The sequence below is a fragment of the Phyllobates terribilis genome, unplaced genomic scaffold, assembly GCF_046119375.1.
Source record: "Phyllobates terribilis strain yellow unplaced genomic scaffold, ASM4611937v1 Scaffold_1__5_contigs__length_1240528914, whole genome shotgun sequence".
Taxonomy (NCBI): Eukaryota; Metazoa; Chordata; class Amphibia; order Anura; family Dendrobatidae; genus Phyllobates; species Phyllobates terribilis.
The window spans coordinates 504,363,648-504,386,891 of NW_027362761.1; the positions used below are offsets into that span (position 1 = coordinate 504,363,648).

At 44.3% G+C, this 23,244-nt stretch overlaps 1 protein-coding gene across 1 annotated transcript in view; it reads left to right on the forward strand.

Moving 5' to 3' along the window:
• LOC141267047 (interleukin-31 receptor subunit alpha-like) overlaps positions 1 to 23,244 on the forward strand; it is a 90,461-nt gene that overhangs the window by 61,683 nt on the left and 5,534 nt on the right. Inside the window, exons 12-13 of the mRNA XM_073680219.1 lie at positions 2,084 to 2,236; positions 21,972 to 22,118. Coding sequence (XP_073536320.1) covers positions 2,084 to 2,236; positions 21,972 to 22,118 — 300 coding nt within the window. The remainder of the gene's footprint in view (positions 1 to 2,083; positions 2,237 to 21,971; positions 22,119 to 23,244) is intronic.

The window sequence follows — 23,244 nt, forward strand, 5'->3', positions numbered from 1 at the left end:
ATGCCAGCATAGAAATGATGGCCGAGGAAGTTTTCAGGACCTTGGTCTGGCTGCTGTGGAGTACCCTTGTGAATGCTGCACCACAGTCCTGTAGATCCTTATAGCCATCTATAACATTCAGTCAATGCAAACATTTAGTACTAAAAATATATAGTATAAAGTTGTGATTGCTGATAAAATTGCAAAGCCTTTACTGCATTGTAGAAATGACATTCTTAATCATTGAAATTTAAACAAACAAGAAGGAAAAGTTATAGAACTATGGAAATCATAGATTGCACAATGATAGACTTGTTAATGATATGCAAATGATGAAAATATGCAAACAATATTTTCTAAAACTCTCAATTTATTCTGTTTGAAGTATGAGTAGCACATTCAAAAACCTCCGCATATATAGGCCTTGGCTGCTATCATAGAGGTTATTAATGGTAGTCTGAGGAATATTCTGCTATGCTGACTGCACTTTGTTATGCAAATCATCAAGATCCACTGCTGGCAGCTCCCTTTGCAATTACAAATCAATGACATCCCAGATGTGGTAGATGGGAAAGAAGTCCGGAGACACTGCATGCCATACAGGCCCACCAAGGACAACATCTGCAAGGAGTTTGTATGTTCTGCCCATGTTTGCATGGGTTTCCTCTGGGTCCTCCGGTTTCCTCCCACACTCCAAAGACATACTGATAGGGAATTTAGATTGTGAGCCCCAATGGGGACAGTGATGACAATATATGTAAAGCGCTGCGGAATATGTTGGCGCTATATAAAAATAAAGATTATTATTATTAAGTGCAGTCATGAAAACCATCAATTGGTGTGATAAAAATTACTCTCATGAGGATCACCACAAGAAAGGAAGACAAATAATTATCTCTGCTGCAGAGGATAAGTTCATCAGAGTAATCAAAATCAGAAACTGAAAATTTACAGCACCTCAAATAAAAGCCCTCATAAATGATACACAGACATCAAATAGCAGACGCATCTCAATATTAACTGTCCAGAGGAGACTTTGAGAAGCAGGCCTTTATGGTCAAATTGCTGCAAAGAATCCACTACTGAAGACCACAAACAGGAAGACACTTGTTTAGGCCAAGCATCATAAAGACTGGACATTTGATCAGTGGAATTGTGTACTGCCATTTCAAGAGTCAAAATTTTAGATTTTTAGCACCGCCTGCCATATCATTGAGAGACACAAAAAAATGAGTCTATGATTTCTTCATATAGTGGCCCATGAATCATGGAGGAGGAGGTGTGATGTTCTGGGGGGAGCTTTGCTAGTGACACTGTTGTTAATTTGTTCAAAATTCAAGGCACCCTTGTCCAGCATGACGACCACAGCACTCTGCCGCTACATGGCACCCCATCTGGTTTGCACTAAGCGGGACAATCATTTGTGTTGCAACAGGACAATGACTAAAAACACAGCTCCAGGCTATGTAACACAAAGAAAGAGAGGCATGGAGTGCTGTGTTAAATGACCTGGCCTCCACAATCACTCAACCTCAACTCAACTGAGATGGTTTGGGATGAGTTAGACCACAGAGTGAAGGCAAAGCAGCCAACAAGTGCTCAGCACCTCTGGGAACACATTCACGATTGTTGGAAAGCCATTCCAGGTGATGACCTGATGAAGCAGCTTGAGAGAATGCTAAGAGAGTGTAAAGATGTCATCAGAGTAAAAAGAGGGTACTTTGATGAATCTAAAATGTAACACACATTCTAGTTTGTTCACATGATTTTATACTCCTTATTTCCATGGGTTCCTTCATGGTTTTGCTGCCTTCAGTCTGAATCTAGAAGGTGCACATTCAAATAAGAACAAAGAAAACATTCCATGAACAGATATTTCCAAACTTTTGACCTGTACTGTGGAGACTGCAGAAATTTATGTTTAGACGGGAAAACCCTTTAAATACTACTAGCAACCTGTAGCTATAACTTGACCCTTAGCCTCAAATTAATTATATAGACGAGACACAAAAAGTTGTTAATGGCCTTTTTAACATATTTATTGTTTTCATTTTTATCTGCATTATCTCATTACTAACAGACATTTTTGGTTGCTTTTTTACAGTTCCAAGAACAGGTCCACGTAATGTCACTGTGAAAAATGTCACCAAGACCTCAGCTGTTGTTGAGTGGGGGGAGATTCCTGAAGATGACTGCCGGGGATTTTTATTAGGTTACAGAATTTCCTTTGACGATATTTTAGGAAACAGCAGAATAGGTATGTCTTGTAAAATACTGTTCTACCCTGTACACCTGATTGCAAATTTATAAACAAAGATCAAAATTTGTCGGGTTCTGAATTATGTCCTAGTCGACCCAATTAGAAGGCTTTGCTTCTCAGGTTCATTGGCCCATGATTGTGAGCAAAAAACTGCAGCATGAAAAATCTTATAAATATGATGATGCTAGGTTAATAAATGTAATAAAGTAACACTCATTCATCAATTATTGACCCATCTACATAAATATTAGTCACTCTGCAGCTTCAAAATTTGTAGAACATATTTAATGAAGACTATTTTAAAGTTGAGTAACTTTGCAATTAAGAAGCAAATGAACAGTAAAAACTAATTCTGTGTGAAGGTGTACATTGCCTTTAAATACAGTAATACCTTGACTTACGAGTTTAATTCGTTCTGTAACCAAACTCAATTTGCTCAGATATCAAATTAAATTTCCCCATTAAAATGAATTGAAATGCTATTAATCCGTTCCAGCCCCCCAAAAACCACTCCAATTTTTTTGTTCGGTGTTTTTAAATAAGAAAAATTAACTTTATTAATAACAAATACAATAATGTACAGTGTGAAAAACTATTTTTCAAGCGGCTCCCCCCGGCAGTCTGCAGAGGGTCTAAAAATTTCCTAAATCAATGGGAACAGTGCTCAAATGACATGGGAAGAGCATGTGTAGCACCCCGAGGACTCGGCTGCTACAGGGGTATTGCACCTCGAACCAGAGGTGTGGTATTCCACTCCCGGGTAAGGATGGAGTGTGGGACTGAGCTCAGCTAGCTGCATGCACTACACTCACCCCATTTCCGGGGGACAGAACAACGGTACTCCCACCAAATAGATGTGCAGGTACGATAGCGTCTGTCCCTGGCTGGAGTGGGTGGGGGGAGGAACATCCCAGTAGTGTAGGGGCAGATAGGGGAGGGACTCTGGGCATAGAAGTAGGAGCCCATTGGGTGCTAGTCACCTGGGCTCACACATAGAGGGAGTATATAAGGTGGGCACCATCTTAGGACAGGGAGAGTCCAGGTCTGTTCAGAGAGGAGCTCAGCCAGAGAGGGCTGACAGGGAGCTGTGGCTCAGTCTGGGCCCAGCTCCAGAGCCAGGCCTGGAGTGGAGGCCTGAAGCAGAGAGAGAGAGAGAAGTAAGAGGAAGAAGGAACAGAAACACCAGGAAAGGCCCAGAGACGCAGGAAAAGAGGGAACCCTGAGAACCCACAAGTTAACGGGTGAAGGGTTGGCAGAAAAGGGTACCGGATCCCAAACTGGCAGAGGCAAGATATCCTTAACCAGGAACCGGAGGTCGTGGTCAAGCTTTGGCACGACCCTCACCACACCCACCAGGAAGGCACACCACGAATAGGGTCAGGAAAGCCAGAGAAGGTTTTACCACCAAGAGGCCCGAGGGAGCCGGACAAAGGTGGGTCCCTGGTGGGAACGGCCAGTAGGAAGGAAGAGAGGGGAGCTCAGGCCCACGCTCTGGAGCTGCCTGGGAGTTGGCCGAGTCCCACACCTGGTGGACGCAGCACGACTCGGGTGGTCACTCAAGGCCGGAGTGACCGGGGCAACACCTGTGAGTAAAAACCCTGAATCTGCATCACATGTCTCTGAACTTTCTTGCTGCACCATCGCTACCACCATCATCTACACTTGCTGCCCTGAGGCCGTACCCCTCCCGTTGGGGGTTATACCATCTACGCTGCACAACCAAATCACCGGCCTCAGCGGACTGTCCTGCAGCAGCAGCCCTAAAGCTGCATTCAACGGGTGGCGTAGTCGTACAACACCCTACTATTCAAGACACTGCCGCTCAGCTTGACTCCCTGGGCACGGACCGGGTCACCGCCACGAGACTACTACCCCCATCTGATCCGGATCCGGGTAAGCTCCCCCGTGCGCGCGATGCCGCGCGACGCAGCAGGCCCAGGGGCGCGTCACATGGGGAAGACCCCTGGAAGTATTTCTGACTTTCAGGTCACTGCTGTCAACAACGTTGTCAGAGGTATTACGCCACTTTTACGGACTCACAATAAAACATACAAAAACGAAACCAAAATGGATTTTCCTGGGAATTATGTTAAGGAACATCCTTTCCAGGGTAATGACTTGTATATAAAGAAAAATATATAACCAAAAACAAAAATACTCCTCCACACCTTGGGCTATGTTCACACTTAGCGTTTTTGATGCGTTTTTGCACTTTTGCATTGCTTTCAACAAAGACAAATGCATTAATTGGGAAATGTCATTTTAACATTTTACAACCTTATCTGGCCATGTGGTGTGTGAGATATCATCAGACACATCGTGTTTCATTTATGAAGAAGGGACTCTGAAAGTCACAAAGCCTATGTTTATAGGGCCATCAGGCGGCCATTACTATTCTTAAAGGGCCAGCAGTCGGCCCTCACTTTTCTTAGAGAGCCATCAGCCGGCTATGTTTTATTGTTCTCATTACTAAAGAGTGGGTCTCCTATACTGTTATTGCATATGCAGTGAGTGGCAGGGCTGCCCAAAATTTGGACGCATCCCAATACCACTTTGAAAATTTGGATGCATCCCAATACCCGTTTGAAGAGACTTAGAGGAGGGCCTCCTGAAAACAATGTTCCCATTATTAGGAAGTGGGTCTCCCATTGTGTTTGCCTATGCAGTGAATGCAAGGGCTGCCAAAAATTTGGAGGCACTCCAATGCCCCTTGGAAGAGACGTGGAGGAGGGCCTCATAAAAAATGTTCCCATTAGAAAGGAGCGGGTCTCCTATACTTGTAATGCTCATGCACTAAGTGTATGGGCTGACAAACATTTACCCCTGGGGGTATACATGAACATACTGTATAAAATTTTTTTTTTACGGCCATCATAAACACCCTTTAAAAAAATTATGTGGGTGTTGCATCACGGACCATGGTCACCCTGGTGATATGGTGGTGGAGGATGAGGATGAGGAGAAGGAGGAGTACAAGAGCAAATAGCCAAAATCAGGAAGCATATACCCATGTGTGGGTGTAAAGAGGTGCATGGGAATACACCTCCCAAAAAAAGACACTGGATTTGAGTTTCTTACGCTGCTATCATTCGATGGTGTTGAGAAGTTTGGCCCAATCCAGCCCTTGTTCATTTTTATAAGAGTCAGTGACGTGCCCCCTGGGCCGTGGGGTACCCGGTGCCGGGCCGGTAGATGCTGGGGGTTGTAGTCACTGTGGCGATGACCCGGTCCATGACCCAGGGCGATCAATCCAAGGGTAGTATAGGTTATATATAATGTCCGACTACGCCACCTGTGGAGTGCGGCTAAAGGGGGCCGCCGCTGCGGAACAGTCCTCTGAAGCTGGTGGCATTGCAGCAAGGGTGGTATAACTCCCCACAGGAAGAGTGTAGCTTCAGGGCAGTGTGGTTGGATGATGGTGGTTGTAGTGCAGGGAGTCAGTAATGAACACAGAGTCCGTGTAATGCAGTCCCAAGACCTTTACTCACAGTTGTTGCAGTTCTTGTTACAGGGACCCATGTAACGGCCCTCGTCGTTCTGTGCTCACTCAGTGAGGGGTTCAGCCGACCCCCAGGTAACTCCGGAGTATTTAACAGGACCCCCTTCTGGGTGTCCTTTCTCTGGCCTTCTCCCTGCACCTCACACCCAGTGACACTTCTATCCGGTACCCTCGGGCCTTGGCGGGCGACGTGTGTTCCGTCCCCTGGGTCCTATGTGGCTACCTTCTTAGTGGGACTGGTGTGGACTTTTGGCTTACGGTACATAAAGTGCTGCAGCCTCCGGTTTCTAGTTGAGCCTTGCTGTTTCTCCGCTAGTTGAGGGACCGGTTCCCCTTATCTGGCCTGACCCCTCTACCTCCTGGTAGCAGCGGGCGTACGGGTGGCCTTCGGCACAGCTCATACCCCTAGGGTCCCTTCGGTTCCTGGAACCTTCCTGCTCCCACTCCTCTCTTTCAGTCCTGGGCCTCAAAGGCTAGGCCCGCCTCTGGAGAAGAGCTCATACAGAGCCTCTGCTCCTTTCACTTCTCCTCCTCTGACTGACTGGACACTGATCTAAGATGGTTCCCTATTTTATACTGCTTCCTTTCAAGTGCTCCCAGGATCTATTTCCTCCACCCCATCCACTACATGGTTCCCCCTCTCTAGGTGGTTCCCCCCACTCCAGCCAGGGACCAGGGACTGTGCTCTCCCGTAGGAGCAATCTCGCCCTGTCCCCCGGAAATGTGATGTAGTGAATGCAGGTGTTAGGGTCCCGAGCTGTACTCCTTCCTTACCTGAGGGTGAGATACCACACCTCTGGGTGAGATGCAGTACCTCTGTGGCAACTGAACCCTCAGGGGCGCCACATCAGCCTGTCAGCATTTTCAGTTGACAGGCGGATGCGCTTATCAGTTATAATTCCACCAGTGGCACTAAACACCCGCTCTGATAAAACGCTGGTGGCAGGGCAGGCCAGGACCTCCAAGGCGTAGAGAGCCAGTTCATTCCACGTATCCAGCTTGGATACCTAATAATTATAAGGCACATAGGAATCACAGAGGACATTGATACGGTCGGCAAGGTACTCCCTCAGCATCTTCCCAAACTTTGCACTCCTCGTGAGAGTACCCCGCGCCTCAGGGCCTGTGCGATGGGAGAGGCTGAGAAAATTCTCCCAGAACTTTGACAGTGTTCCTCTGCCTCTACTGGATTGAAGTTGTGTCTATCTCGCCTGTACTCCTTGGTTGTCCAACGAACTAGGACCTCTTCCGCCAGCGTTTTCAGATGGGAATTTTTTTAATAGTTCCGCAACAAGGGCCTTCTGCTACTGACCCATTTTTGTAGACCTGTCCGCCTCAGGAATAAGAGATATAAAGTTCTCCTTTAGTATGGGTCTAGAAGTGTCGCCAACCAGTAATGACTGTCACCCAAAATTTTGAGAACGCGAGGGTCATGGGAAAGGCAGCATAACATAAACTCAGCCATGCGTGCCAGACTGCTAACAGGCAAGACTTTCATGTCCTCACCAAGAGGATGACTGACCATGCTCTTCTCCTCCTCCTCCTCTCTGTCCTCTGGCCATCCACGCTGAACATATATAGCGCATGAAACTAGCTCCTGTTCTTCCTCCTCCTCCTCTTCCTCATTGTCACCCAATCCACGTTGGGATGAGATGAAGCTGGGCTGTGTGTAATCACCCTGTAAGGTTCCTTGCTCCATCTCATCGTGCTCCGCCTGCAGTTCATCCTCCTTGATTGTGAGCAGAGAGCATTTCAGAAGAAAGAGAAGCGGGATGGTGACGCTAATTATGGCGTCATCGCCGCTCACCATCTTGGTGGAGTCCTCAAAGTTTTGGAGGATGGTACATGTCTGACATCCATGTCCACTCCTGAGGTCTTATGTGTGGAGTCTGAACTGAATATCGAAGGCCTTGTTAATGCTGGTATTCAACAACTGCCCTCTTCTGCTCACAAATCCTTCCCAACATCTGCAGTGAAGAGTTCCAACACGTCATCACATGGGGACACAGGGACATCACACACCAGTCTGTGAGCCGGAAGCTGCAAACTCTGCTGAAATGCGGCAAGGGCGACGGAAGCTGTAGGTGACTTTCTAAAATGGGCACACAGGCGGCGTACTTTAACAAGCAGATACGGCAGCTCCGAGTAGGATTTGAGAAACCGCTGAACCACGAGGTTAAGCACATGGGCCAGGCATAGTACGTGTGTGCTCACCTCGCCTCAGAGCCGCCACCAGGTTCTGCCCATTGTCACACACGACCATGCCTGGCTGTAGGTTCAGCGGTGTGAGCCACAGATCTGCCTGCTCTTTCAGAGCTGTCCATAACTCTTCAGCATTGTGCGGTTTGTCACCTAAGCATATTAGCTTCAGCATAGCCTGTTGCCGCTGGGCCGAGGCAGTGCTGCAGTTCTTTCAGCTTGTGACTGATGTGTTCATTTCGGAGATGGAGGCTGAAGAGGAGGAGGAGGAGGCTGAGGAGGATGAGGTGCAGGAGCTGTAGACTGTGGGGGCAACCCTGATAAACCTAGGGCCCAGAATCCTTGGTGTCGGGAGGACGTGTTCCGTCCCAAGGTCCGACTGGGTCCCGGCTTCCACTATGTTAACCCAGTGTGCCATCAGCGAGATGTACCGTCCCTGCCCACAAGCACTTGTCCACGTATCCGTGGTTAGGTGGACTTTCCCGGTAACTGCGTTGTTGAGGGCACGGCTAATGTTTTGGGACACGTGCTTGTGTAATGCGGGGATGGCACACCGGGAGAAATAGTGGTGGCTGGTGACCGAGTACCGAGGGACGGCCGCCGCAATCAGGTTGCGGAATGCTTCCGTCTCCACGAACCTAAAAGGCAACATTTCGAGTGCAAGCAGTCGTGAAATGTGGGAATTTAGTAGTGTGGCCTGTGGCGCGTTGGCTGCGTATTTGCGCTTGAGTTCCAAGGACTGGGGTATGGACAACTGAACGCTGCCCTGGTACAAGGACATGGACGTGCTTCCAGATGCTGCTACTTGAGAGTGTGCAACGACAGGTGCAGGGCCGGAGGCATCTTCGCATGCACCATGGACAGGGGATTGACTTGCATGCACAACAGCGGAAGAAGCAATGGTTCCACCCACAGACACTGTTCCTGGACCCTGGGGTTCGGCCCACAAAGTCGGGTGCTTTACTGCCATGTGCCTGATCATGCTGTTGGTGGTCAGGCTTGTCGTTTTGCCACCCCTGCTGATGCTGGCCTGGCTGGTGATGCAAATGGCTTTTTTGGGGTTATTGGCAGAGTCTTTAGAAAGCAACCAGACTCAGGAAGACCTAACAGTTGTACTGGCCACTTCCTTTGTGTTGGTGTTACAGGGAACGGTTGCCTGCCTTCTGTCTGCGGCCACCACACTGCTTCTTCCTGCCTGTTGGGGTGCTCTGCCTCCCTCTCCCTGTGTGCTGCTGTCCCTGCTCTACATGTCCTCCTGCCAGGTTGGGTCAGTTACTATATCATCCCCCACCTCGTCTTCCACTTCGCACCCTTGTCCTCCTCCTGACTTTCTGGCAATTGTGTCTCACATCATCGTCCACCTCTTGTGACACTTTCCCACCACACTTCATGTGACCATGGCTGCTCAAATATTTGGGCATTGCTACATGCGATCTCCTCTTGCCCCCCCTTCAAGTGGACCGGGCAAGAGGCCCAAATCTATAAATGGAAAAGTGAACAGCTCTTCAGAGTGACCAAGTGTGGGATCAGTTGTCTCCGGGCACTCAGCAAGGTGGGAGGAAGGAGGATCAGTGTGAGGAATATGCAGTCCAGACTCACAGCTACTGAGACTTGACCGTGTGGAAGACAGGGTGGTGGCAAAGTGACTGGAAGCATTATCCGCTATCCAACCAACAACCTTTTGACACTGCTCTGGGTTCAATAGTGGTGTGCTGCGGTCCCCTAGGAATTGGGACAGGAAGTTCGGGCGAGAAGATGTGGGTGTTTGTTGTGGCACAATTTCAACTTGCCCACGGCCTCTGCATGCACCATCACCATCACGTCCAGTTCCCTGTGCCTTGCCATGCGCCTTGCCCATTTTAAATGGAGGACAATATCTTCCACACTCACTACAAATGGCTAAATTTGGAGTGAAGTTATATGTAATCCGTGTGATAGAGAAACCACAGTTTTAAATACCTGGCCCGTAGGTAACTATTTTGAACAGCAAACTGGTGTCAAAAACTTTGCTGACACACTGAAAAAAATGTTTAATGGAGGCCAAAAATGGCAGTATTTTCAGCGCAATTATATGTGATCCATGTGACAGACAAACCACAGTTTTAAATAGCTGGATTTTTAGCGCTGTAATATGGAAAGGACCTGGCTGTATTCTGCAGTGCCGACAAGCAAATGGCGCAGAAAAACGGTGTTCTCTGGATTGCTTTTTAAGAAAATAATGAGGATTAAGATCCAAAAAAAAATTATTCCTGGCCCCTGAGACCTGTGCCTTTGTCTAGAAATTTCTAACAGCAGCAGAAGGCAGAACTGGAATGGAGCCTCTTGTTCTATATGCACTGCAGTCTGCTATATACCCTGCCTGCCTGTATACACTGCCTGCCTGATATCTCTGCAGATGGATTAGTCCTCAGAAGGACTGTTTGTTGAGGTGGATCTGTGTAATGTACTTGTTTTCTCCCTAAGCTACCTAATACACAAACAAACCTCTCCCTAGCTCAGCAGCACCTCTCCCTACACTGCCAGATTGCGGAGTAGACTGACGAGCACAGCGGAGCCAGGTCTGATATAGACCTGATGACGCTGTGAGGCCAGCCAATCACTGTAATGCCACAACCAACATGGCTGCGGCATTACAGTCAGTGGCAGGCAATCCCTGCATGTTGACTGGCGCTCTAAAGAGCTCCAAACATGCAGGGAGGGGACCCAAGCATTCGCCTGAGCATCTCGCAAGTACTCGGCGAGCTCGGGGCATCTCGAGTACTGAGATGCTCGGGCGAGTACCGAGTACTTGCAAGTATGCTCTCTCATCACTAGTAATAAACTATTGTACTGTACTTTTATTTTTTTTTTTAATAACTTCACTTAATCATATTCACATATATATAGCAAATATTGAACCCTAAAGCCAACACTCCAAAGAGTCAGAGTGTGCACATAATAGTGCAGTATACTGCACATGTGAAATAATGTACTGCCATAGAAAAAATAGTAGAAGCATAAACTTAAAAATAACCATTATCCTCTGTACAGCCCCATGTCAAATGCATGCAGTGCTAAAAATGGAGTCCACCCCAGGAAAATTATTCACAAGACAAAGTCAAAAGTGCAACAGCAATACAGAGATGCTTGTACGGCAGGAAAACCATGTGGCCAGTGTTGTAAACTCGCTCGCTCTTAACTCAGATCTCAGCTTGCATCATAAAACAATAAATCAACCAAGCAACGGCTCATATCTTAGAAAATTCGTAAGTAGATGCATTCGTTAGTCAAGGTATTACTATATTTATTCCTGTATCCCAACAGATCTCCCATTTTTTGCTTTCTGTACACATAGCAAAGCAAATACATAAGGGACTGGCTGACAATTTGCTTTTGAATGGTGTAAAGATCTGAGGTTGTGGGTTGTAAGTAATCACCTAGGCAGGTTAACGATGCAACAATATTTTATTCCTCACATCCATGGTAATACAGCAATTCCAGGTAAATGGCCAAAATACAGTTCTCTCAGTCCTCAAGCTCCCAACCTGGGATCAGTAGTTCCACTGCCTTTGTATCAGGCAATACTCACTGTCTTCCAACTTTTGGTTGGCCCACAGATTTCGCATCTCCAGCCAGTATAGTCTGTAGCCACAGTCCGTGATCCTCCAGACAACAGATAAAACGATGGAAGCACAGGTATCCAGTAGCAACAGTCCTTTAAGAAAGTTTAAATCCAAACGACATATCCACAACTGTCGCACGTTTATCCAGCTTAGTCAGTACTGATATCTAACACTCCGTAAGCCATCCATCCGTCGGCTCCACATCCACAGCCATAGATCCTATCCCTTTGGCATCCTTCCAGCAGCTCCCCACTAAACATGTGACTTCTTTTTTCTCCCTCCCAGAGCTAAGTGTGCCTTAGTGGAGATATTTTCTCAGATCAAAGCCATCACCTGGGTCTGCATGTGAGACCCCCTGTGGTGATGGCTCAGCTACTTCTACTGTTCCCATTCACACAATGGGACTAGTGGCTGTTAGAACAACGATTTAAGGCCCCGATATATTAACATTAACAAGATTAACCACTTTAAAGCCCATGACGTCCTAATACGCGTCAGTGCCGTGGGCTTTAAGAGCCTGACCCGTATTAGTATGTCATCGCGATCGCGCGCGCACACAGACTGTGCGGGCGCGATCGCCGCTGGGTGTCAGCTGATTGTCACAGCTGACACCCGGTACTATGTGCAGGGAGCGGTCCCTCACCGCTCCCAGAACATTAACCCCCGCAATGCTGCGATCGAAGTCGATCGCAGCATTGCGGAGGCAAGGGGAGGTGATCGCAATACTCACCTCCTCTTCCGGCTTCCAGCGTTGTCTGCCGCGGCTTCCCGGGTGTTGCCATAATGACCCGATGTCGTCATGACAACATCCGGGTCACCAGACAGCAGGAAGATTGTTTGGACATGCGCAGTGCATCTCCAAACTATCTTCTCCCTGTCCAGCGCTGACTGCCTGCATGGCACAGGGATGGTGCTCCATCCCTATGCTGTTCAGGCGATTAGAATAAAAAAAGTGAAAGTCCCATAGTGGGACAAAGTAAAAAAGTAAAAAAAACTCCCAAAAAGTGAAAAAAAAAAAAAAAAAAAAATTAAAATAAAAAAAAATAATCCACTAAAAATAAAAATATAATGTACCCATCAATAAATATTATTATGAAAAAAAAACAAACAAACAATAAAAGTACACATATTTGGTATCGCCGCGTCCGTAACGACCTGGCCTATAAAACTGTTCCACTAGTTAACCCCTTCAGTGAATACGGTAAAAAAAAATAATAAAAAACAAAGCAAAAAACAATGCTTTATCATCATACCGCCAAACAAAAAATGGAATAACACGCGATCAAAAAGATGAATATAAATAAAAATGGTACCGCTGAAAACGTCATCTCGTCCCGCAAAAAACAAGCCACCATACAGCTCCATCATCCGAAAAATCAAAAAGTTACAGCTCTCAGAATAAAGCGATGCAAAAGAATAATTTTCTCTATAAAATAGCTTTTATTGTGTAAAAGCGCCAAAACATAAAAAACGATATAAATGTGGTACCGCTGTAAACGTACTGACCCGAAGAATAAAGCTACCTTATCAATTTTATCACACCCGGAGCAGAAAAAAAAATTAAAAAAAACACAATTCCTGAATTGTTGGTTTTTGTTTATTCTGACTCCCAAAAATAGGAATAGAAAGCGATCAAAAAATGCCAAGTGCCTGAAAATAGCACCAATAAAAACGTCAACTCATCCCGCAAAAAACAAGCTGTCACATGACTCTGTCGGCCAAAATATGGCGATGCAAAAACTAGATTTTACAAAATATGTGTCTTTTAGTGTGTGACAGCTGTCAATTATAAAAACCCGACATGATTCTGGTATCGCTGTAATCGCACCGACCCGAAGAATAAAGTAATCTCATCACTTATACCGCACGAGGAACGGCATAAAAAATAAACGCTAGGGCTGGGGTTGGGTTTGTGCTAATGTTAGGGTTGGTTTTTTTTTTTCAAAAGTAAAAAAAAAAAAAAGATGACGATATGGCGACTAGTGTTGAGCGCAAGTGCTCGCTACTTGAGTTTGCATCGGGTGCTCGGGTATGCACTGAGTATCGCGGGTGCTCGGGTCTCCGCCCCATATGCTTCGGGGCCAAAAAAACTTGCGGGGATTGCCTGCCATGCACGAGCGATCCCCGCATGTTTTTTTTGGGGTGTGTAATAACCCTGAAACATGCGGGCGGGGACTCGAGCATTTCACTTGAGCACCCGTGATACATGGTGCATACCTGAGTACCCGATGCAAACTCAAGTAGCGAGCACTTGCGCTCAAGAGTAATGACAACTTATTCAATATGATGACCTAATGTTATCAAATTCTGTGTCGTACCTCTGGGTTCAAAATGTTCACTATACCCCTTAATAAAATCCTTGAGGGGTATAGTTTCCAAAATGGGGTCACTTGTGGGGGAGCTCCACTGTTTAGGCACATCAGGGGCCTCCAAACGCGACATGGTGTCCGCTAACAAATTGAATGGAAAATCGGCTCAAATTGTTAGCGGACACCATGTTACGTTTGGAGAGCCCCTGTGTGCCTAAACATTGGAGCTCCCCCACAAGTGACCCCATTTTGGAAACTAGACCACCCAAGGCACCTATCTAGATGCATAGTGAGCACTTGGAACCCCCAAGTGCTTCACAAATTGATTCGTAAAAATGAAAAAGTGTTTTTTTTTCCACTTTTTCATTTTTACGAATCAATTTGTGAAGCACCTGGGGGATCCAAGTTCTCACTATGCATCTAGATAGGTGCCTTGGGGGGTCTAGTTTCCAAAATGGGATCACTTGTGGTGGGTTTCCACTGTTTAGGCACATCAGGGGCTCTCCAAACGCAACATGGTGTCCGCTAACAATTTGAGCCGATTTTCCATTCAATTTGTTAGCGGACACCATGTTGCGTTTGGAGAGCCCCTGATGTGCCTAAATAGTGGAGCTCCCCCACAAGTGACCCCATTTTGGAAACTAGACCCCCCAAGGCACCTATCTAGATGCATAGTGAGCACTTGGAACCCTCAAGTGCTTCACAAATTGATTCATAAAAATGAAAAAGTGGGAAAAAAAATACTTTTTCATTTTTACGAATCAATTTGTGAAGCACCTAGGGGTTCCAAGTTCTCACTATGCATCTAGATAGGTGCCTTGGGGGGTCTAGTTTCCAAAATGGGGTCACTTGTGGAGGGTTTCCACTGTTTAGGCACATCAGGGGTTCTCCAAACGCAACATGGCGTCCGCTAATTATTCAAGCAAAATTTTACAATCAAAAAGTCAAATGGCGCTCCTTCCCTTCCGAGCCCTGCCGTGCGCCCAAACAGTGGTTTTTCCCCACATATGGGGCATCTGCGTGCCCAGGGGAAATTGCTCAACAAATTTTGGGGTCCATTTTTTCCAGTTACCCCTGCGAAAATAAAAAAAATTGGGTCTAAAGTAACATTTTTGTGAAAAAAGTTAAATGTTCATTTTTTTCTTCCACATTCCAAAAATTCCTGTGAAGCACCTGAAGGGTTAATAAAGTTCTTGAATGTGGTTTTGAGCACCTTGAGGGGTGCAGTTTTTAGAATGGTGTCACTTTTGGGTATTTTCTGTCATAAAGGCCCCTCAAAGTGACTTCAAATGTGATGTGGTCCCTAAAAAAATGGTTTTGTAAATTTTGTTGGAAAAATGAGAAATCGCTGGTCAACTTTTAACCCTTATAGCTCCCTAACAAAAAAAAATTTTGGTTCCAAAATTGTGCTGATGTAAAGTAGACATGTGGGAAATGTTATTTATTAACTCTTTTGTCTGACATATCTCTCTGATTTAAGGGCATAAAAATTCAAATTTTGAAAATTGCAAAATTTTTGCCAAATTTCCATTTTTTTCACAAATAAACGCAAGTGATATCAAAGAAATTTTACCACAATCATGAAGTACAATATGTCACGAAAAAACAATCTCAGAATCAGGGGGATCCGTTGAAGCGTTCCAGAGTAATTACCTCATAAAGTGACAGTGGTCAGAATTGTAAAAATTGGCCTGGTCATTAACGTGCAAACCACCCTCGGAGGTAAAGGGGTTAATAAAATTTACTTTTATCTTTGGCAATCTCTTGTCAGGCCTTATGTATACATAAGTTCCAGCCAGCATGTCTTCCTCTGCTTACTGTCACTGAATGGAAACATTGATTCTTGAAGCTGAACACTTTACAAGTGAAATTAATGCACATACTGATGAGCAAGCAGAAATCTATAAAACATAACAAGTAAATCACTAATAAAACATAATAATAATATCAGCGGAACCGGTGCTCCGTGCTGGAAAAAGTCTGCATTGCTTAGTGCCGCACACTCCACTCTACTTCCATTGGTCCAATAGTCTTAGAACAAGGCCAGCTCCTTACAGTTTTTTTCTCTATTGAGAAGAATGACAATTCTAGAAGCTTGTTAGCCTCACTATCCAGAAATATTCTTAGAAAAGGGGAGAACTTCTGAAGCCAAAATTCTTAACAGAAGTCAAGTTGAAAGTTTATGGTAGTGTTTTCCAACCTCTGCTTTTTCATTAAAGGGAACCTGTCACCAGGTTTGACCAATATGAGATATGACCACCACCTTTCAGCCCTTATATACAGCAGGGTGGCATGGTGGCTCACTGGTTAGCACTGCAGCCTTGCAGTGCTGAGGTCCTGGGTTTAAATCCCACCAAGGACACCATCTGTAAGGAGTTTGTGTGTTCACCCTGTGTTTGCATGGGTTTCCTCCCACATTCCAAAGACATACTGATAGGGAATTTAGATTGTGAGCCCCAATGGGGACAGTGCCCATAATGTCTGTAAAGCGCTGTGGAATTAATGGTGCTTTATAAGTGAGTAAAATAAATACTAATATGCTGTTTATATGCCTGCAAGACAAGCACAAGAGCTTTTATTATACTCACCTGGGGGGGGGGGGCGGTCCAGTCCAAGGGTTGTCGCTGATCTTGGTCTGGCGCCTCCCTTGTTCTTTCGATGCCATCCTCCTTTTTGCTTCCTGTGGATGATGCGTCGCTACGTCATCCACATAGTCTCCCCGGCATTGCCCTCCTGAGCAGGTGTACTTCTCTGCCCTGACTTGGGCAATGTAAAGTACTGCAGTGCGCATGTGTCGGGGATCTTTGACCTTTCCAGGCACCTGTGCACTGCAATACCTTGCTATGCCCTTCTTATGGAGCCACTCCTTAGTTGCCCTGTCTGTTTGTTTTGGGTCATTGTCATGCTGGACAATCCAGCCATGACCCATCTTCAATGCTCTTACTGAGGGAAGGAGGTTGTTGGCCAAAATCTCGCGATACATAACCCCATCCATCCTCCCTTCAATAAGGTGCAGTCACCCTGTCACATTTGCAGAAAAGCACCCCCAGCTTATGATGTTTCCCCCACCATGCTTCACAGTTGGGACGGTGTTCTTGGGGCAGTACTCATCCTTCTTCTTCGTCCAAATATGTCAAGTGGAGTCGATATCAAAAAGTTCTATTTTGGTCTCATCTGACTACATGATCTTCTCCCATGCCTCCTCTGGATCCAGATGATGATTGGCGAACTTCAAAGGGGCCTGCAGGATTTTAATCCATGACGTCATAGTGTGTTACTAACGGTAATGCTTGAGATACTGGTCATGTCATTGACCAGGTCCTCCCGTGTAGTTCTGGGCTGATTCCTGACCTTTCTCAGAATCATCCCACGAGGCGAGATCCTGCATGGAGCTCCAGACCAAGGAAGATTGACAGTCATCTTTTGTTTCTTCCATTTTCTAATAATTGTGCCTACAGTTGTTTCCTTCTCACCAAGCTGCTTGCCTATTGTACTGTAGCCCATCCCAGCCTTGTGAAAGTCTACAATTTTGTCCCTGGTGTCCTTAGACAGCTCTTTGGTCTTGGCCATGGTGGAGAGGTTGGAGTGGGATTGATTGAGTGTATGGACAGTTGTCTTTTATACAGGTAACGAGTTCAAACAGTTGCAATTTATACAGGTAATGAGTGTAGAGTAGGAGGGCTTCTTAAAGAAAAACGAACAGGTCTGTAAGAGCCAGAATTCTTGCTGGTTGGTAGGTGATCAAATACTTATTTCATGCAATAATATGCTATTTAATTATTTAAAAATCATACAATGTGATTTTCTGTTTTTTATTTTTAAGCTCTGTCTCTGACAGGTGAAGTGTACCTTCGATAAAAATTACAGACCTCTCCATTCTTTGTAGGTGGGAAAACTTGCAAAATTGGCAGTGTATCAAATACTTATTTTCCCCACTGTATTGTGAGTGAAATACTCTTTAATAATAACCCCCATCCTGTAATAAGGTCTCTCATCCTAGGCCCCTTTCTGTTATAATATCCCTCATCCAGGGCCTCTACCTGTTATAATGTCATCCCTCCTGGGCCCCTTCCTGGTATAGTCCCCAATCCTGAGTCCCTTCCAGTAATGTCCCCCATCCTGGTTTAATGAACCCCATCCTAGACCTCATTCTATAATAATGTCCGCCATCCTGGACCCCTTTCGTGGTATAATGGATCCCATTCTGGTATAATGACTCCCATCCTAGGTTCCTTCCTGATATAATGACCCCCATCCTGGATGCCATTCTGGTATAATGACTCCAATCCTAGGTTCCTTCCTGGTATAATGACCCCCATCCTGTGCCTCTTTCTTGTATAATGACCCCCATCCTGGATCCCATTCAGGTATAATGACCCCCATCTGGGACCCCATACTTGTATAATGGCCTCCATTCTGGTATAATGAACCCCATCCTGACGTCACTGCCATACGCCGCTTATGACTGACAAGCCGACGTCAGCTGACGGCCTCTGATTGGCTGGCGGTGTGTATTGCAGTGCCAGAGGGTGCTTGCTCTGCAATACCTTGGACACACATCCAGCTGAAGTAGGTGCAGACGTGGGCGGTCCCCCTCCCGCATGGGCTCAGACGCATCCTCTGCGACCACAATCATTATGCCACTACGTTTATCTACGGCAGTTCCCATGAAATGAACATGTAAAGTATTAACCAATCCCTTTATAAAATGAATCACTGGAGAGTTGTAATGTTTTTTCATTGTGGGCAGAGCTCTTTCTTCACTGTGCAATTCTTCTAGGTGGATTGTTTTGTATTAGTAAAATATGGTTCCGTTAACACAAGAATTGTATTTCATAAGAGAACAGAAAACCTGGCACTGCACAGGAAATTATTAAATAAAAATACCTTACTGCGGTTACACATTTCTTTATCCGCTTTGTTATCAGCTGCCATCTACAACATTTGCACAGCTAGCATTAAAGCTGCAGAAAAGTAAAAAGAGCAGTAATTGCTGCATCCTCACGATCCAAAGAGTAAGATTCTTATATTTCACTAGGCTCCCATATATTTTTCACTTTATTACTGATGTGGTCATAGGAACATTTTGCCGCTCTTTATACAAAATATTTGTCAGGTTATTTTGATTGAAGATAAGTTTGATTAAACACCAGATACATTAGTAAGAGGCTTTATAATGTAGGTGACACTCATAGTCTAAGCTAACACAGCACAATATAACTTTTTATTGTACATCACATTTGAAGGGAACCAGTTAGTTACACCAACCCTGTGCAAGCAGACCTAGTCCAGAACAGGGCAACCTAAAATATTATAAACGATGCCTATTACTGGTCCATTGGATGAGAAGTTTGGCTTTTATTGATATGTAAATTAGGTTTGCAAATGCACTGGAGGGGGTGTCTATGGCTCCTGTTCACTTCTCCCAGCTGACAGGGCCCTGCTTCTTCCTTGACATCTGAGACAGAGGCGACTCTGCTGTGTAACATCACCTTTTCCCTGTCAGACAAGAAGCGAGGGTGGAGCTGGTGGAGAGAAGAGGAGCCATATTTTACATATCAGTAAAATCCAAATTTTGGCAGAACGGATGGTGCTGTAATAGGCATCTACATAATATTGCATACTACTGCATCCTGCACTACCTTTGCATGTGCAGGGGTAGTCTTATTGGCTCCATTTAACTAGACCCATTCACACCCTTTAACCCCCCCGATATCTAGTATACCTTTTATCTCTAAGGTACATAATCTCCATTTCCCTTTGCTCCCATATATGTGGAGACCTTAACAATGGGGGGGGGGGCTGGCTGATCACATTGTCACTTACCAACATCCTAGTTGGTAAAATTAGGATATAGTTACTACAGTTGAAAAAAGACATACAGTATGTCTACCAAGTTCAACTGAGATTTTGGAGAGGATATAGCAGTATTAGGTCTTGCCCCCAGTAAAATCCTAAAGCATAAACCCTGTTCTTTGTCTGACCTGTACACACATGAATTTTCTGAGATTCTTTATAAAAATTTGGGTCAGTCCTGGCAGTTTTGGGATTGTTGGCAACTACACATATGAAAAATATTATTGGCACCCTTCTGTTAAATTAAGAAAAACCCACATTGGTCACTGAAATAACTTGAAACTGACAAAAGTAATTTTCAATTTAAATTTACTGAATATCAACTAATGAAAATCAGACATTACTCTTGAATTTCAAAAATAGTCCAACGCTTTGCTCTTGGCAATTCTTTGGATGTTTTAGCTGTATTTTTTGGGTCATTATCCTGTTGGAGGACCCATGATCTGCAACTCTGACCAAGTTTTCTGACACTGGGCAGATTTCAATCCAGAATGCCTTGATGGTCTTGAAATATCTTTGTATCCTGCACAGATTCAAGATACCCTGTGTCAGATGCAGCAAAGCTGCCCCAAAACATAACTGAGCCTCCACCATGTGTCACAGTAGGTACAATGTTCTTTCGTTTGTGTGCTTCATTTTTGCATATGTGAACATAGAGCTGATGTGACTTGCCAAAAAGCTCAAGTTTTGTCTCATCTGTCCAAAATACATTCTGCCTGAAACTTTATGACTTGTCTATATGAATTTTGACAAATTCCAGTCTTGCTTTTTTATGATTTGCTTTCAACAGTTGGTTTCCTCCTCACTCATCTTCCATCACTTTGGCCAAGACAGTGAAGGATGGTGCGATCTGACACTGATATTCCTTGGAGTTCACCTCTAATCTCTTTAGAAGTTGTTCTGGACTCATTGGTTACCATTCATATTTTCCATCTCTTCAATTTGTCATCAATTTTCCTCTTGCCACATCCAGGGAGGTTGGCTACAGTCCCATAGAGCTTAAACTTCTGAATACTATATGCAATTGTAATAAAAGGAACACCACGTTTGGAGATGGACTTAAAGCCTTTACCTTTAACATGATTGTCTATAATTTTATTTCTAATTTCCTTAGACAACTCTCTTCTTAGCTTTTCCTTGGTCCATGTTTAGTGTGGTACACACCATGATACCAAACAGCACAGTGACTACGCTTCACCCTTTAAATAGGCAGACTGATTAATTACAAGTTTGTAGACACCTATGATGCTAATTACAAGACACACCTTAGTTTAACATCTCCCTATGGTCCAATTATTTTTTTTTTTCTGGAAGTATCATCATTTTTGTCCAGGCCATTTTTTATTACTTTTTTTAATTATTTTTCTGTTGAACCACAATTTAAAAACAATGTCTGATTTTCATTAGTCGATATTCATTAAATTTAAATTGAAAATTACTTTTGTCAGTTTCAAGTTATTTCAGTGACCATTGTGGGTTTCTATTATTTTAACAGAAGGGTGCCAATAATTTTGCCCATGTATGTATGTAACAGACCTGACTATGATGGATTCTTTGGTTTCTGGGCCTGGTTTCCAACTATATCTCAACTTTCACTCTCTTCAGTCAGGAAGAACAAATTGGGTATAATGGGTGCCTGTCGTTATCCCCGTTACCTCAGTTGTACAGTACAACTTGGTTATTCATTTTGCAACCTAACTCTCCTTCCACCTCAATATAAATAAAAAATGAAAATATTCTTCAGTGCAAATACACTTTACCGCATCGCTGAGTCAAGGTTTAATCTACACTAAAACCCTAAATATCTAAATGCACAAATTGATACAAGGTAACTTCCAATTTAATTTACTAGAACTGTGCAGACAAACAGCAGTCATAAAAGGATCATCCGGGTCAGTGGATATGTATAGGTATAATCTGCGCTGCTCAGAAACAGTAAAGACATTCCCCACATTATTGCAGAACCACAATCACTAACACATCAGTTTCACATGCTTTGCATCAACATAATAGAGAAGAAACCACAATTCATGAAGTTGGGTAGCGTCTTCACAGTCAGCAGTGTCCCCGTTTTGATCGGCAACTGTCACTAGAACTATACGTGATCATCTGCTGTTTCATGTTTCTTCCGACCCTTTTATCCAGGGGATGGAGATGTCCAATGTCTTTTAATGCAATTTTTATATTCTTTTCAGATTTTTTTTTTTTAATTTTGCAAAGCCATTTTTATCTGTAATAGTTAATTCACCAATATGTTTACTTTCTAGATATGTTCCTGAATGTGTCAAGTCAAAGACTTTACCAGGTTGAGGGTCTCACAGGAGGGCACACATACGAAGTGACGGTGTCAGGAGTGACAGTGACAGGTGCAGGAGCGCCCAGTGCCCCTCAGACGATCCAAACTCTCAGCTATGGTACGAGCAATCTGTCATTTCACAATATTTGTGCTTTATTTATTAAAAGGAACCTGACATGAGATTCATGTTCCCCGGACCAAGGTAGCATGAATCAGACCCTGGCTGCGAGAGTACAGCCATCTATGTTTTACTCTGAAACCAAGAAAACATTCTTTGAAAAGTCGTCCGGGGGCCATGAATTTCAGATGAGTAGTGTGAAGCTTTTCCCCTCTCTGCTGCCCTAGATTGACAGGTCTTCTCTATGTGTGTGTATAAGGAGAAACCTTTTTTTTTTACCTAGGGAAGAAGACACAACCTGTGTCAGATTCATGCTGTCCATGGTTTGGGCAGCATGAAACTTCGGTCAGGTTGCTTTTAAATTTGTATATTCAATTAAATGTGTCATTTTGGACTGATAGATATTGGGAGTGATATCAGCTGAACGGCCAATATCTTCATGATCAAATAGCCAAATCTATGGGATAGCTTATTATTTAACAGATACATCCGTAGAAAGAAGCTTTACTTTACATAGGACTCGTGAAGCTCAGAGAAGTAAAGAGTTCAGCTTTTTGATGCAACTCTTGCCAGACTTAATTGTGCAATCATGGCAGAAAACAATATTTTCCCCAACTTTTCTAGTGTTACTAAAGTATGGAAAAGTTGCATGAATCATGCAAAAAGTTTCATCATGTGATCTGAGTTTGGCAATTAAAGATGTAGTCAGTCTCTGACCTTAGGCTGGCATTTCTGAGATTCTGTCTTCTGTTATTGAATATTTCATTTGTGCTCTTTCAAAGATAATATTATCATTAGTGATGAGCGAGCATGCTCGTTACTCGAGATTTACGAGCATGCTCGGGTGTTTTCCGAGTATCTTCAGCATGCTCGGGTGTTATGTTTGAGTCATGCCGTGTGCATGATTTGCAACTGTTTTACAACTTTAATACATGTGAGGAATGCTTGTTTGTTAGGCATTCCTCACATGTATTAAAGCTGTCAAACAGTCGTATCAGATCTGCCATCTGTGAACTGGACGTAATTCTTTAGTCTTTTTGACACAGTTGCCTGAAAGCTGCCACTGTAATCCATAATATATAGCACGCATTTATTTTCCCCGTTGTATAAATCTATAAGGTTTTTT